The sequence below is a fragment of the Carassius gibelio genome, chromosome A1 (assembly GCF_023724105.1).
Source record: "Carassius gibelio isolate Cgi1373 ecotype wild population from Czech Republic chromosome A1, carGib1.2-hapl.c, whole genome shotgun sequence".
Classification (NCBI taxonomy): domain Eukaryota; kingdom Metazoa; phylum Chordata; class Actinopteri; order Cypriniformes; family Cyprinidae; genus Carassius; species Carassius gibelio.
The window spans coordinates 15,685,416-15,702,213 of NC_068371.1; the positions used below are offsets into that span (position 1 = coordinate 15,685,416).

Genomic DNA, 16,798 nt, shown 5'->3' on the forward strand with positions numbered 1-16,798 from the left:
GCATCACAAAGCAACGTCACCTGAAACTGGCTTTGCTTAATACTCGCACACTTAACAATAAAAGTCTCATTTTAAACGAATTCATAACTGACAATAACTTGGATTTCCTCTGTATCACTGAAACCTGGCATAAACCTCTGGACTATTTCTCACTCAATGAAACCACACCCACAGGATACACATATATGGACAAACCCCGACCTGAGGGGCGTGGAGGTGGTGTCGCTGCAGTGTACAGAAAGGACATTAAAACATCCATCATTTCCATCCCTGCTGTTCAGTCCTTTGAACACATCACTTTTAAACTTTCTGGTCCCACTCCTCTGGTCACTGCCATAATCTATCGCCCCCCAAATCCTTCCTTTCTCACTGACTTATCTGATTTTTTGACTCAGCTATCTGCCATTTCATCTTCTGTTCTGCTTTTGGGAGATTTTAATTTTCATATCAATACTAACTGCAAATCTGCCATTGAATTCCTGGAAACGCTACACTGCTTCAACTTTACTCAACATGTTAACTTTCTTACTCATAGCCGGGGTCATATCCTGGATCTGGTTTGCTCTACTGGTCTTACCATATCTCACCTCTCCAGCCTCAACCTCAACATCTCTGACCATCTGGTAATCACCATGAACATCGATCTCCCCATTAAGACCACTAAGAATAAACGGTCAATATCCTTCAGAAATCTTAAATCCATTTCTACTTCTGCTCTTGTAGCCTCTCTTGTTAGCAAAATATCCTCCATCCCCCCACTGCAGACTGATAACACCTCCGATCTCACTGACTACTACAATGAAACTCTCTCCATCTGTCTCGATCAGTTGGCTCCTATTAAAACCAAAACTGTTTCATTCACTCACTCTGCTCCCTGGTACACCCCGGATCTGCGCAAAATGAAATCGCGAAAGCGTCAGCTTGAAAGGCTTCATAGGAAAACCAATTTATCTTTTCATCTACAAGCATATACAGATTACCTCGAGCTGTATAAAGAAATTATCAAGACTGCCCGATCCACTTACTACTCACACCTCATACACTCTGGTTCCTCCAACCCCAAGGCTCTTTTCTCAACTGTAAATAAACTTCTCAAACCCAGTGATACTACCACCAACTCTTTCACAACTGAAAAATGCAACTCTTTTCTTTCATTTTTTCAGACCAAAATTGACACCATTTATAACAACCTTTCCTCTTCCTCTGTCAATACTGTCTGTACTCCCATCCTATCACTTGCTCCTGCCCCCTTCACTTTTCTGTCCCTCTCTCAGTTTTCACCTGTGTCAGCAGGGTAGCTGTCCAAAATCATAACTGGAATGAAAACATCTACTTGTGTCCTGGACCCCATCCCATCATATCTTATCAAGAACTGTCTACCTGCTATTTCCTCACTCATTACTGGAATCATTAACTCCTCTCTCAGCACTGGCTCAATTCCCCCTTCACTCAAACTGGCTGCTGTTACTCCCATTCTTAAAAAACCTGGACTAAACCCCGACATTATGTCAAACTTTCGGCCCATCTCCAATCTCCCTTTTCTGTCAAAGATACTGGAACGCACTGTTGCCAAACAACTCAAAACCCACCTCTGCTCAAATGACCTGTTCGAACCTTTTCAATCTGGCTTTCGTTCGCAACACAGCACTGAAACAGCCCTCCTTAAAGTCACCAATGACATCCTCCTCTCTGCTGATGTTGGTCATCTCACTATTCTCATCCTCCTGGATCTCACAGCAGCTTTTAGCCACTCCGCAGACACTATAAACCACTCCATTCTTCTTTCCCGCCTCAAATCTTCCCTCAATATCACTGGCACTGCCCTTTCCTGGCTCAAATCGTATCTCACTGACAGACAACAGTTCATTCACATTAACAACTGTACCTCCTCCACTGCTCCGCTGTCCCAAGGTGTCCCCCAGGGTTCGGTGCTTGGCCCTCTCCTTTTCATATTATATCTGCTTCCCCTTGCCAACATCATTCGCCACCATGGTCTAAACTTTCACTGTTACGCCGATGATGTTCAGCTTTACATCTCTACTAAATCCATTACCTCCGCTACCCACTCCACGATCTCCAACTGCCTCATTGACATTAAATCCTGGATGCACACTAATTTCCTTCAACTTAACTGTGAAAAAACAGACATGATCATCATCGGTACCAAATCCATCACCAAGGCCACTCACAGTTTCTCTCTCACTGTCGACAACTCCACCCTGTTTCCATCCCTTCACAGTCGCAACCTCGGAGTCATCTTTGACAATAACTTCTCCTTTGATCCGCACATAAAACAAATCACCAGAACTGCCTTTTTTCATTTAAAAAACATTGCCCGACTCCGTCCTTCACTCTCGTTCTCAGCTGCTGAAACCCTCATCCACGCCTTCATCACCTCCAGAATCGACTACTGTAACAGCATCCTGTATGGCACAACATTGAAAAGCTTAAACAAACTTCAATACATTCAGAACTCTGCTGCTCGTCTACTCACCCACACCTCCACCCGTGACCACATCACTCCAGTCCTTAAGAACCTTCATTGGCTCCCGGTGCCACAACGAATTCAATTCAAAATCCTTCTCCTCACTCATAAAGCCCTCTATAACCAGACCCCTTCCTACCTCACTGACCTGCTCCACCGCCACAACCCATCTCGTTGCCTCCGCTCTTCTAATGCAAACTTCTTGACTCTACCTCCCAAGACCAAGCACCGAACCTGGGGGGGGACAGAGCCTTCTCTGTGGCTGCCCCAACCCTCTGGAACTCTCTACCCCAAAAAATCCGTGACTGCACTGACTTGCCAAAATTCAAAATCTTGACAAAAACTCATCTTTTTATAATTGCTTTTAATGTTTAATTTTATCGTGTGTTTTATTTTCTATTCTGTTACTTCTGCTTTACAATTTTTCTGTTGCTACATTTGTTTTACAATTTTCTGTAAAGTGTCTTTGAGTACTTAGAAAAGCGCTTACAAATTAAATGTATTATTATTATTATTATTATAAGAAGGACACACCTAAAGCAGTGTACATGCACTGTAATGGGCATTGCCTGAACCTTGTCATTGCACGCTCCTGTGCTCTTCCAGTTGTGCGCAACATGATTGACAAGATGAAGTCTACTATCATATTCTTCACCTACAGCCCAAAGAGGGAACACCTACTCATGGAGGTTGTACATAAGGATGCACACTCTATGGGACAGAGGAAACCACTGATTGATATATGTCACACAAGATGGGCAGAAAGACATAACGCATACAGCCACTTTTATAGTGCCTTCGTCTTTATTGTTAAGGCTCTAGAAGTCATCATACTTGGTCTCCATACAGAAGATTACAGCCAAGATGTCACCACTGGATGGCAGGGCAAGTACAAAGCAGAGGCCTATAGTCTCTTGTCTGGGCTCCAAAACTTCGGTTTCATCCTGACCTTCCTCACCGTCTATCAAGTCTTGTCCCACCTTACAGGCATCACAGTGAAGCTGCAAAAAACCTCAGTTGACATCGTGGAGGCATTTAGCATGGTAGATGAGGTCAAGAATATCTACAAGGAGCTACGTGAGACATTTGAGGATGACTTCAACCAGATCTACAAGCAAGCCATCAGGATGGCTGCTCAGGTCGATGTTCAGCCTACCAGTCAACCACATGTTGCTGGAAGGCAGACACACAGAGAAAATGTACCTGCTGAAACTGTGAAGGACTACTATCGTCGCAACATGGCTATACCTGTCCTAGACCATGTCATCTTGGAGTTTGAATCCAGATTCAGTCCTCTATCTGTAATCGCATCAAGGCTCCTGGGTCAAATTCCGTCTATACAGTGCAACTCAGGTGTGACAGTGGACATTTCTGAAGTAGTCCAACTTTACCAAGATGACTTACCTTCACCAGAGCTGATTGACCAGGAACTGAAACGCTGGACACTGAAGTGGCAAAACAAGCCATCAGAACAAAGGCCAACTTCATGTGCTGAGGCAATCAAACAATGTGATGCTCTGATCTACCCAAACATCTTCAAGCTTCTCAAAATAGCTTGTACTCTGCCAGTCACCTCATGTGAATGTGAACGGTCGGCCAGCACTCTCCGGAGACTGAACACATTCATGCGTAGCAGCATGGGAGAGGACCGCTTGTCATCCCTGGCCCTCATCCATACACACTATGACATGGCAGTCAACCTGGATGAAGCTGTGAACATATTCTCCAAATTGCACCCAAGAAGATTGGAAATGACCAGTGTACTAAATCCATAAGTGTCAAGACAAATACAGCAACAAGCAAAGAGGCATTGACAGAGAGTCAAGAAATGATGATGAGAAAAATTATTATTAATATTTCAGGAAAGTTCATTAAATCTATTCTGTTGTTAGTGTGGTCTTTAAACTTATGAACAGTGTATGGACTGACAAAGGTGTTACATGAGGAAGCAATTTGACAACAATGCAGTAAATATTTTAGGTGCATCAAAATGTGCTGGTTAAGATACCAGCAGATAAACTAATCCAGCACAAATTAGTGCATAAAACGTCACCAAAATGAAGTATTTGAACCTCATAATTAAAAACAAAAGGTGGAGAAAAACTGCAAAAAGGTCCACTTTTTGAAAAAAAGAACCCCCCCCCCCCCCCCCTTTCAATAGGCTGGCTACGAACCTGGAATGTTACTTTTAAATGTCTGAAAGTTCTGAAACAAATAGTAACACATAAATGGTAACTAAAAGTAAAAAAAAAAAATGTCAATTTGAAAGAACATTTGTTCAAAACTTTAAGAGAACCATGCCAGAAAATTCTGGGAAAGTTATTTAGAAGCTGGGACCAAAAAATAAATAAATAAATTCAAGAATTATTTGTCCCAAAAATGCACATATAACTGGATTACGAGAGAACAAAGGATGCTAAGATGGTCATGTGAGAGTTTTTAGGCCTGAGAAGCTCGTAACATTCACATAGCAGTTTCGAACAAGACAACAAACAAAGGCAGTTGCTAGATTTTCCCTCAGAGTCAATTATCAGTTCAACTTATGGAGATCAAAAATTGTGTTAGTGTTGGTGTAGTGACTCGGAGGGTGTTTAGTCCTGAATAGGGATGGGTACCGAAACCCGGTATTAAACTGGCCCTCGGGCTAAATTATGAAAGACCATAGTATCAGTAAGATCTGACGGGAAAACATTTATGTACTATGTATTTTTGCTTAATAATGTTATCGTGCACATTTTATCTCCCCAAACATTTCTAATGTGCGATCATATTAAGATGTTTGTCTGTGAGATTTGCGAGATCGCTCATGCGCGCCGCGGAGGCTGTCTGTCAGTCACACACACACACACACCACAACGAGCGCGGCACACGCACAGACATAACAGTATGAAAACTCCTGCTTAGTAATAAAAGAGTGACGATGGCGAAGAGATTTGCTTTATGATGTTATCGTGCACATTTTATCTTACTAAACATTTCTAATTTGCGATATTATTAAGACGTTTGTCTGTGAGATCTAAGAGATTTCTCATGCGCGCCACAGAGGTCTGTCAGTCACACCCACACACAACAAGAACGAGTGCGGCACACACACACGCGAATTGGCTGTTCACATATTGCATCTTTTGCACGCTCAAGTTCGTTATTTCAAATGCAGGTGCACGGTATGCGTGCTCATAATGGAAGTGACACGGTCACGACGCGCACGTGGTCCGACGAGCTCGTTTTTTCAAGGCGCGTCCACACCGCATCGAGTAAAAAACATCTCAACTTTTCAGAATGCCGCAAGCGCACCGCAGGACATGTAACTTCCTCACCTTTTCCGTAATAACGTTGAAAGCTCAGCCAAGATGAAGGAACAGCTGACAGCTGTATGTGGATTTTTTTATTAATTTGGTAGCAGTGCTACTGCAACCAGTTTTAGTGCTGCAAATCCATTCATCCATTGCTGAAATTTCCGCGTCTTCATGGAGAGAGCAGGTCATGGTTGCTTAGCAACGGCAGACTCCTCAGGATCGCAAGTGCTCGAAGGCTTTGGGGAAAAAATCAGAAAGCGGCGTGCATAGCGTTTTCCACGCGTTTTTAGACGCGATATGCAAACGGCCCCTTACAGTACAAAAATTCCTGCTTAATACAAAGAGTGACGATGGCGGAGACAGTAAAAGGTTCCAAAGTGTGGTTATACTTCACAAGAGTGGATGAAGTGGTTGTCATAAGATGCAGTGGTTGTCATAAGTGCAACAATATTTTTGCATGTAATGGCGGAAACACAAGCAATCTGTCAAAGCATCTTTCAAAAGTGCATTTTGTGCAGACAGAGAAATGCAAAGTTTTCGACTGCCTAACACAACACAAAGTACCGATAAGAATACCGTTAAAGTACCGGACCATTAAGCAGTATCGGTAAGAGTAGTAATACCGTTAAAACCTTAACGATACCCATCCCTAGTCCTGAATCATGTAGTGGGTCAAGCACATCTGCCCTGAGAGGAAGAGTTTTGGCAGAAGACAACAATCATGTCCGGTTCTTTATTGGTCTCTGGGACGAGCAGCTCTTCCTGGGCAGGACTGACTGATTGTTCTCCACTCAACTTCACCCAGACGTCTTCCTTCAGCTCAGCCCTCTGATGCTGTACATTACAAAGAATGGGAAGTGAGGTTGCTGAACGTAACCTTTTGCTTCTGAAATACTCAGAAATTGAAAAGCATTGTGAAGAAAAGTGAACAACTCTTTAATTCCAACATGATTTAATTAATATCCATGGTAAATAGATTTTGTTGTATGGATGTTTTGACAAAAAAAAAAAAAAAAAGATAAAGATAAAGATGTTAATTAGAAGCAGGTTTTTATATGGCACAGAATGAACGTTTGTGGTCTTTAAGATGTTTTTGAAAGAAGTATTTTATTTGCTCACTAAAGCTGCATTTGTTTGATTAAAAATACAGAAAAATTTAAAATATCAATACAATTTAAAATAACTTTTCTGTTGTAAAATGCAATTTATTCCTTTTGATCAAAGCTGAATTTTCAGCATCATTACTCCAGTCTTCAGTGTCACATGATCCTTCAGAAATCATTCTAATATATTATTATTATTATTATTATTATTATAGAAACTAAGATACATTTTATTTTTCAGGATTCTCTGATAAATAGAAAGTACAAGAAATATAAATATTTTGTAACAATATAAATGTATCTTCTGTTGCTTTTTATTATGTTAATAGATCTTTCATTAATAAAAAAAAATAATGAAAAAAAAGTAAAAAATACTCAGACCCTATTCTTTTTAAATGTAAAAAAAAAAAAAAAAAATGTTTTGAATACATGAATGTAAATTGTGATTTTATATTTATTATTCTAATATAATAGTAAATCACAATGTATGTCCATAAATCTTAAGTATATAAATGCATATCTGAATATACAGTATATAGTCTACACTTCAACATAAATATAATATCTTTATTATTAGGCATGTCAATAGGCAGATGTTCTTTTTTTTTTTTTAAACGCTATGCCTATGTATTCTGTACTTGTACCAATGCAGATATTGTACTATATTAGTTATATATTAGTTATTTTAATTATTACTATCTATCCCATGCTGCTGCAATTGTCTCAATTCACTTCAGTCACTACTGTATTTGTAAATATATGTTGCTGTTGGCAATTCCCTAGCCCTCTCAACTATGCTTAACTGTGTAGAAAAGATGGGTAACAGCATTGTCGCTGACTGTGAGGACCTTTTGGCACCACAGCCAGCCTTTTTTAAAGTATATGAAAAATACTCCTTTTGGTTAAGATTAGTGAGATGCACTTAGAATAATTAATGTAGTAAAATATTTACATTAATAACTATATAAAGTATGATCAGGTATTATAAAAAGTCTATTGATATGCCTTAAAATAAAGATATAGTTATATTGAGCTGTAGCAAATACAGCATACTGTATATCCATATTTGCATTTAAACAGTATATTCGGATTTATACATATTTTCAGATTTTATGATATGCATTTATATCAATGATTTACATTTATATATTCAGACTTATAACTAAAGTATATATTCAGATTCACTTCTAAATATTCACAATTTACATTTATATATAAAATGTATATCTATTTATTCAAAATATACATTTATATATTCAGAATTATAACTATATATTCAGATTAACTTCTATATATTCACTATTTACATTTATAAATTCAGGCTTATAATTATATATTCAGATTAACTTCTATATATTCAGGCTTATAACTATATATTCAGATTTACATTTATATATTCAGAATTTACATCTATATATTTAGATATAATATATTCACAATTTAAATGTATATATTCAGGTTTTTATATAATTATTTCCTGTTTGGCACCTCATTATATATATATATATATATATATATATATATATATATATATATATATATATATATATATATATATATATATATATATATATATATATATATATATATATATATATATATATATATGTGCAAAACACACACACACACACACATACATATATATATATATATATATATATATATATATATATATATATATATATATATATATATATATGGTAGAGGTATATGTATATATATATATATATATATATATATATATATATATATATATATATATATATATATATATATATATATATATATATATATATATATGTAGGTAGAGAATATATTTATGTCCATATTTTTAAATCATATTTTAGCATTTCTTTTGTATTTGTATATGAAGAGACACACACACACACCAAATTGAGGCAGTAATTAAAGCAAAAGGAGCCCCTATCAAGAATTGGTAAAATAAAGACATAGAGCCAGAGCCATAGAGAGATGTGCACTGCTCTTGTCATAATAACTATAGTGTTTTTAACCACATAATGCATATTTTAGGTTTCAGACATTTAAATACACATAAATACTTGTAAAAAAATACATTTAGAGTTTGAAAAATACACGCATGTCTCTGGAATCAACAATAATAATCCATTCAAAATTTATTTGCAGGTGTTTTTTATTCATATTAAATACTCACAGTGCAAGTAACTATAAAGTTCACTCAATTCTTTATCCAATTCACCGGCCTCTCATTACCTGTATTTCGGGATAACTTGATGAATTCAAATGCTGTAAATCTGATCAATAAGACTCTATGAATTGCAGCGCAAACACATTACAGATCACGATCAAGATCATTTAGAAAGGATTTTAAACAACAAAACAGACTAATTTACAAATATTTATGAATCAGAATATCAGATTGTTCATGACATGGTATGCAACTTTGTAAATATTTTAAATAAAAAAGGAAAAACTAAATAAAAGCGATCCATCTTAAAAAGCATGGTCTCTAACCTTCTTCCCTAAGTAGCTATAGGCCTATTTCAAACTTATCTTTTCTAAGATATTGCAAAAAGTTGTTGCCTCCCAGATACAGACCTTTTTAACAGCACACAACCTCTATGAGCCCTTCCAGTCTGGTTTTCATCCTTTACTCAGTACTGAAACAACCATGGTTACGGTTCTTAATGATCTTCTCTTAGCTTCTGATTCTGGTGCTTTCAGCTCTCTCCTTCTGTTAGACATCAATTCAGCTTTTGACACTGTTTGTCATGATATACTCCTCTCATGGCTTTCAGCAATTGGAATTACTGGCACAGCCCTTGAATGGTTTTCCTCCTATTTGACCAGGAGGCAACAATTTGTTATAAATCAGAAGCACATATTATCTACCAAATCCATCTGTTCTGGTGTACCACAGGGTTCTGTTTTGGGCCCTCTCCTCTTTACCATTTATATGCTACCAATTGGACAAATAATCAAACGCTATGGGTTTAACTTCCACTGTTAATCTGATGACATTGAAATTTATTTTAGCGTACCCTCCACCTCAATGTTTCCTCCACTAACAAATTGCATCAGGGAACTCAAGTCTTGGCTGGAGGCAAATTACCTTAAATTTAACTCTGATAAAACTGAGGTAATTCTGATTGGCTCCAAAGCTGTTGTATTGAAGCTCTCTTGTCAACTGATGGAACTGGATGGTGTTCTGATTGTGCCCTCCTCTAAGGTTCGCAATCTTGGTGTTCTCATTGATTTGACATTTGACATATTTGATCCTCTATCAGTCAGCAGGATGTTGAAACTGTTATACATGCCTTATTATTGCTGTTATACAATCTCAATTAGATTACTGTAATTCACTTCTTTATGGCCTTTCTGCTAATAACATCAAATGACTACAACTGCAGCTTGATTACCAACACAAGAAAGTGTTAATCAGATAATCTCTTTACAACAAAACAAGAAAAAAACAAGCAACCGTCTAGGCATAATTATTATTATTAATAGAGACATATTATTATTACTACATAGAGACATAGCTAAATCTACTGTAGGCTACAACAGTAGCTTAATATATTGTCAACAGTTAAGACATCGTTTTATCACCTCAGAAATATAGCCCGGCTACGTCCTATGTTATCCTTTTCGGTAGCTGAGAAGTTGATTAACTCTTTTGTCTTTTCGCGCATTGACTACTGCAATGGTCTTCTAGCTGGGGTATCTAAATCATCACTGGATAAATTGCAATATCTTCAAAATTCAGCTGCTAGAGTATTATCTGGGGTCAAGACCAGGGACCATATAACTCCAGTCTTGGAGTCCCTGCACTGGCTACCTGTTAGGTACCGTATTGATATTAAAATCCTTATTTTGGCCTATAAATCTCTACACAATCTGGCACCTGAGTATTTGACTGACTTATTAATCCCCTACACACCACGTCGCAATCTGCGCTCCTCTCAGAGTGGTCTATTGGTTGTTCCGAAGACACGGCTTCATACGTGGGGTGACCGAGCATTCTCTGTCTATGCTCCTAAGCTCTGGAATTCTCTCCCGGCCGACATCAGGGAAGCAAATTCATTAGTCACTTTTAAATCTCTTCTTAAAACATTTTATTTTAGGATTGCTTTTACATGAACTTGATTTTATGCGTTTATTTTCTTGTACTTACATTGTGTTTATTCATTTGGTGTTATGCTTGTATGTAAAGTGCTTTGAGAAAGCTACTTTTAAAGGCGCTATACAAAATAAATATATTATTATTATTATTATTAATTTACTCACATTAAACCGAACATTTATTTTGATGGGTTGCCATGAAGATCTTTGAGTGTCTGGGTTTGTGATATGACAGTTTTCTCAAATGAAACAGTAAATCCTCATGAAGTGTTGTTTGTAATTTTGTAATTTTGTAATTTACATTTTAAATTATTTTTGTTAAAATATATCTGCCGACATTTGGACTGCCAACCAATCAGCAAACAGCAGCTGACTGTGACCCCAGCAGTCTATGATATAAACAGATAATTTTAGATTGCACATTGCTAGCTAGCAATATGTCGCAGAGCTCCTTTCTTGTTAAATGTAATAATTTTCTTCCAGATACGATAATTTAGAATTTCTGGTACGATACTTGGACATTTCCAATCTGACAACACTGTCTGTTGATGTATCTCGCTCCCCGGGCCCAACATCAACAGACAGTGTTGTCAGATTGGAAATGTCCAAGTATCGTACCAGAAATTCTAAATTATCGTATTTGGAAGAAAATTATTACATTTAACAATTAACTACATGTTGACACGACCTGCAAATTACCGCTAGGAGTATGGTTGGACGGAAGCAGTGCAACAAAAATACTATCCCATAATTTTGCACAGTAATCTGACAATAAATGTGGCACACCCAGATTTTCATATGCACACCCAAAATCTCTTTTCTGGCTACGCTACTGCATTACATGTACGAGTGACATAAAATGTTTAACCTTGGTGAACATTCTTGAACACAACTCATTGAATGTGTTCAGAATGTTCTGAAACAAGTTACATAAAAAAAAAAAATGGATGAACGTCCAACATTGAACACTGTAATAACATTTCCGAAAGAATATTAACCAAAGTTCTTAGAATGTTCCTTGTTACCTGGAATACTGTATATAAGGCAAAACATATTAAATCACAAAACATTTTTGCCATTAATTCATAACATCAGGTTTAGAAAGAAAGAAAGAAAGAAAGAAAGAAAGAAAGAAAGAAAGAAAGAAAGAAAGAAAAACGGACAAACTTGCTCATTTCTTAATGAACGCATAAAGATAAGTTGTAAAACATGTATGCTGGTGCCAAGAACAGTGTCCATATCCAGTAAATAAACAGACGGCTCCAAAACATCTGACATTACATCAACATCTTTGTACAAAACTGCTATAGAAAGCAATAAGTGCAGGAATGCAAGACATGTTACACAAACACACACATGTATCTGGGTCAGTAGTGGGCGTATGCATTCCTGCAGTTTGACTACATTTACTAATGCCCTGTGAAAGCAAACACACAAAACACACACACACACACACACACACTGGAAGTGTTACAATGACTCCAACAGTCTGGTCAGAATGAAAGCAAATATTAGAAAGCAAAAGCATTAAGCAAATATCTATATACATAGTAAAGAGAATGTGGTCAGTATCAGTTCAATGGAATCTTGTCGCGATCTGATTAACATGCATGAAGTGACCAAATGTAAAATAACACCAAAGATAAAAGTGTTATTTTGAGAATCTGTAATGAAAATTGTATGGGAACATAATTCCAGTTTTGGGACGCTTATCACGGTAATGATGTTAAAGGTTACAGAGACATTTCTTACAAAGTTTTAATAACTTAATTTTCACATAAAATATGTTATTTGAATTAGGGGTGAGCTGGTTTCAGAATTGGTGATGACGGTTATGACGTGAGTCAAAAGTGACGGTCCATAACATAACCGTCGGGGGGGGGGGGGATTAGTGGATCTGCCGTAGAGTCAATTGGTTGTTCTTGGAGATAGCGGGTTAACTCCGTATCAGCGCCACTCTGATCGGTAAAGGGGCAGAGATTTCAGACCTCCGTTTATTAAGGAGATCTGTCACAAAACTCATCATCCGCACCAACGTTTTTTGAGCAAATTTCAAAGCCGCACCCGCCCGCCATCCACTGACTGTTTTGCGATGCAATGCTTTGCTGATGTGAGCCGCAAAAAAAGCCACTGTCTGTTCTAGAAAGGATGCAGCAAAGATATTTAATGCTAATGTATGAAGCATAGGCCTACGCTGAGTTTCATTTACGATGAGATGTGCTCTAGTTCACAGTGCAGTGCAAGTGAACGCGGCGCTGGTGCTTCCATGTCACGGTTATCATTGTCTGCTATATTTGCTTTTTATTTATTAAAATACATGCAATTGGTTGATGAAACATTTATTAAAATTAAGATAAAATGAGTACAAAACGAAATTCGTTTTTAAGAAAGGTTTTCTACATAGCAAAATTTTATGAAGTGGTAAATATCATGTCTGACGATTTACAAAACTTTATTAAGTGGTAGAAACCATGTCTCCCAATATATTGCGCATCTTATGATCCTATCTAAAAAATGAAAATAATTTTTGATAAAAAATGTTTGTAAAAAATATTTTAATGACACGGTTTTGGCGGTTATAGAGTTCTAATGACGGTGTTCAACTATAACCGCCGGTCTCACGGTTATATACTAACCGTCACACCCCTAATTTGAATGCTTATTTTTAATATTCTAAGAATGTTAAAATGTCTATATGTTATTTTTTTGATTAGAATGTTACTAAAATGTTTCTTAGAACATTCATCAAGTTCCATCTATTGATCTTCAACATCCATCATTTCAGCATTATATTTACTTTATGCATTTATTAGAAATTCATAAAAATATATATATATATATATATATATATATATATAAAAATACATCTATAGGATGATACCCTGCAAGCTTTCTGTCATTTAAAGTTCTTCCTTTTTCATGTCAAATACCAAATGATCTGTTTTACTGCAGTGATTATAATGGTGTTATTTTGACAGGAACAATGGTTTCTAAACAAACTTTTCACATAACACAAACATAAACTATACTTTTAGATTTGAGACTGACAGGAGTTTATAAATCCAAATAATGAAGTGAAAAACTGATGCAGGAAACAATGTAAAGTATAAACTGTTTGGAACATCTCATACACTATTAATATTTAAAGCTACAATTTGTAAGATATTTGCAGTAAAATATCCAAAAACCACTAACTCTAGTGTTATATATTTTGTCTAGCTGATTACTAACAATGTCTCTAATGTTTTCAACTACTTGTAAATCATGAGAAAATTCCCATTCTAAACAGTGACACGGGGCAGTGCAGTCGCCTGTCAATGACGTTAGTTACCCTTTGTTACCACCTTTACTGACATAGAAACCACATGACAACAGTGCCGTGGACAAATGTGGAAGTAGTGTCTAGCATCCAGCAAACCCGGGGGGCAGGGTTTAATATTTTATTGAAGCTTCCCCGCGCCGCCATTGATTAGCGGACCCCCACCTGCTGTTAGCATTTCATTGACTCCCATTCATTTTGTTGTCACTTTGACAGTGAATAACTTTACATCTGAGGCATTTAAAGATTCCATTTGTCCAATAAAGTTTTTCTAAAGAAACACGAAAATTTATAAAAGGCCCCATTACCTTGTATCTTACATTATGGCCCCGTATAAGCAGTTTTTGTAAAATTTGGCTAACGATTGCGTCATAACTTGCGACTCTCTGTCGCACAGTAGAGAAATTACCGTATGTACAGGAGGAGAAGCTCGCAGGCAATCTTTTACTATCTATGAGGCTATTGGTGGGATGTGGAGGCATAAAGTCAAGGGAGAGGGCACATAGAGAGCCCATAAAAGCAATGGGACAAAAGATTTCGTGGGTGATTCAGATTTCTCTTGGCACAGCGATTAGAAGACTTACGTCACGTCACATCTACATCATCAAGCTCAGTTTGAGTCTGCGCAGTATGCTCGACCCCCAAGAAGTGCGTAAGTGTGTAACGTAAGTGTACCAACCAACCAATTGACCCAAGAAGAGTTTGGGACAAGAGGAGAGAAAGAGCAGGGATCAATATCGGTGTTGCATTTTCTAGATGGAGAGAGCTTTGCGACAAACTTCAACTAGAAAGAGATGCCAATCTTGCTTGTGTTTTACTCGACAGGTGAGTTGTTTTGATTCACATCTTTACAGAAAACATATGCTATTATAACAAGATTAGTATTATGGGGCATCGCGTCTCTAGACCCATGCGAGGATGCGTCTGATCCATAGTCTGATCGTGTCTTTGCATTGACTTTGTATGTAGTCTACTCGCGCAAATCGTTGAACTCACCTTAGATAATGTATGCCCAATTATTGTGTTTGAATGTACACGAGTGTATATATTTGTTGAACAAGTGGTAATCGTTTTCATATCATCTGATTGATGGCCGTCAGCGGTTGGGTAGAAGACAACAAATCCCTCCATTCCACGCTCCTTCTTAGTGTCATCAAACCCTGCGATTGTTATTGCAATAGTGTATCCCATCATTAAATAACAGTTGCAACTTTCAATTTTAACAATGTGTTATTAAATATTAGAACACCTAAGATTAATGATAGCCTATTTAGTTTAAATATTTAAGTATTTGGTGCAGTGATAAACATCACAGTGAATCCACAAAATCTGAATGGATATTTAAAATTATTTAAATATGTTTTAGAAAGTAGGCTGCTGCTTTATTTATGGGATTTCCAGGGTAAGGGCTGCATTTTCTACAGTTTAGCACCATCTGCTGTCAGAGAGTGAATGTGCTTTCATTCAGCACGTCTCGTGTTCCCCCATTTGCTTCTCATGCATGCTTGTTTACATCAGAGACACACCTCTTTCAAGCAGCATACAGCGGTGTTGTGCATTTTGACCAGTTGATGGGAAGATTATTCTTAAAATGTATTCCAAATTCTGAATTATTTGTTATATATTATTATTTACGGTATTTAGAAGTGCCCACAATAACAATATCATGCATATTCAGTACTGTGATATTGCATTACCGAATACCAGCATAAGTCTAGTTCATAGCATTGGTTGGCAATTCACAGTTGTATTTTCACCAATTTTCAACCAGCTTTGTATTATTACAAATGTCAGTAGTAGAAATAAATTAATAATTTATTTTCCTTTTTTCTCTCTGTTTTCTCTAGTCACATAGCATGATTTAAAAAATACAAAATGAATAAAAATAAATAATATTTTACCAAATAGAAAACTTTCATTAAAAAACCCTCTTGCCAGTGGTTATTTACTCCTTTAATAAAGTCAGATAGTAGAGAAGTGTCAGAAAATGTTTGAGCTGGATCACCAAGTTAAATGGGTCACCCACATTTAGCATTTTGTTGTTTTGTTTGTTGCATTTTCTATCATCCATGAAAAGCCACTAAAAAACAGTGATAGTGATCACAGTATCATTCACAGTTAAGTGCTCCTTATTGATGTTGAAATGACTGTTCCTGCAAAGAAACATCACTCTGAAAAGGCTGATTATAGGCTCAGATTTCATTTTGAGGTAACCTAAAGCTTTTAAACAAACATCAAGGTGCAAGAAGAGTTCATATACTATGCCTATGAATTTATTACTGTAAGCTGCAATTTATTTTAACTGCAATGAACACATTTAGGTCACAAGGGGAAAAATGGACTTACTTCTGATCTGATGTCTATTTCTGCAAGTAATTCCTATATATGCTGCAGCAATTGTGATGAGCAAAATGATGAGTACCCCACAGACTGAAGATATCACAGTGGTGCTCTGGACACGCTTAGGTTCATCTGACACTTTCCCTTGTTCTGC

General features: G+C 36.8%; 1 protein-coding gene across 4 annotated transcripts in view; it reads right to left on the bottom strand.

Moving 5' to 3' along the window:
* LOC128014841 (butyrophilin subfamily 3 member A2) overlaps positions 1 to 16,798 on the bottom strand; it is a 54,775-nt gene that overhangs the window by 16,926 nt on the left and 21,051 nt on the right. For 3 of the 4 annotated variants that reach the window (XM_052598525.1, XM_052598532.1, XM_052598516.1), the window contains exon 3: positions 16,651 to 16,794. In XM_052598525.1, the coding sequence (XP_052454485.1) occupies positions 16,651 to 16,794 (144 nt within the window). The remainder of the gene's footprint in view (positions 1 to 16,650; positions 16,795 to 16,798) is intronic. The other variant, XM_052598540.1, reaches the window with a different exon arrangement.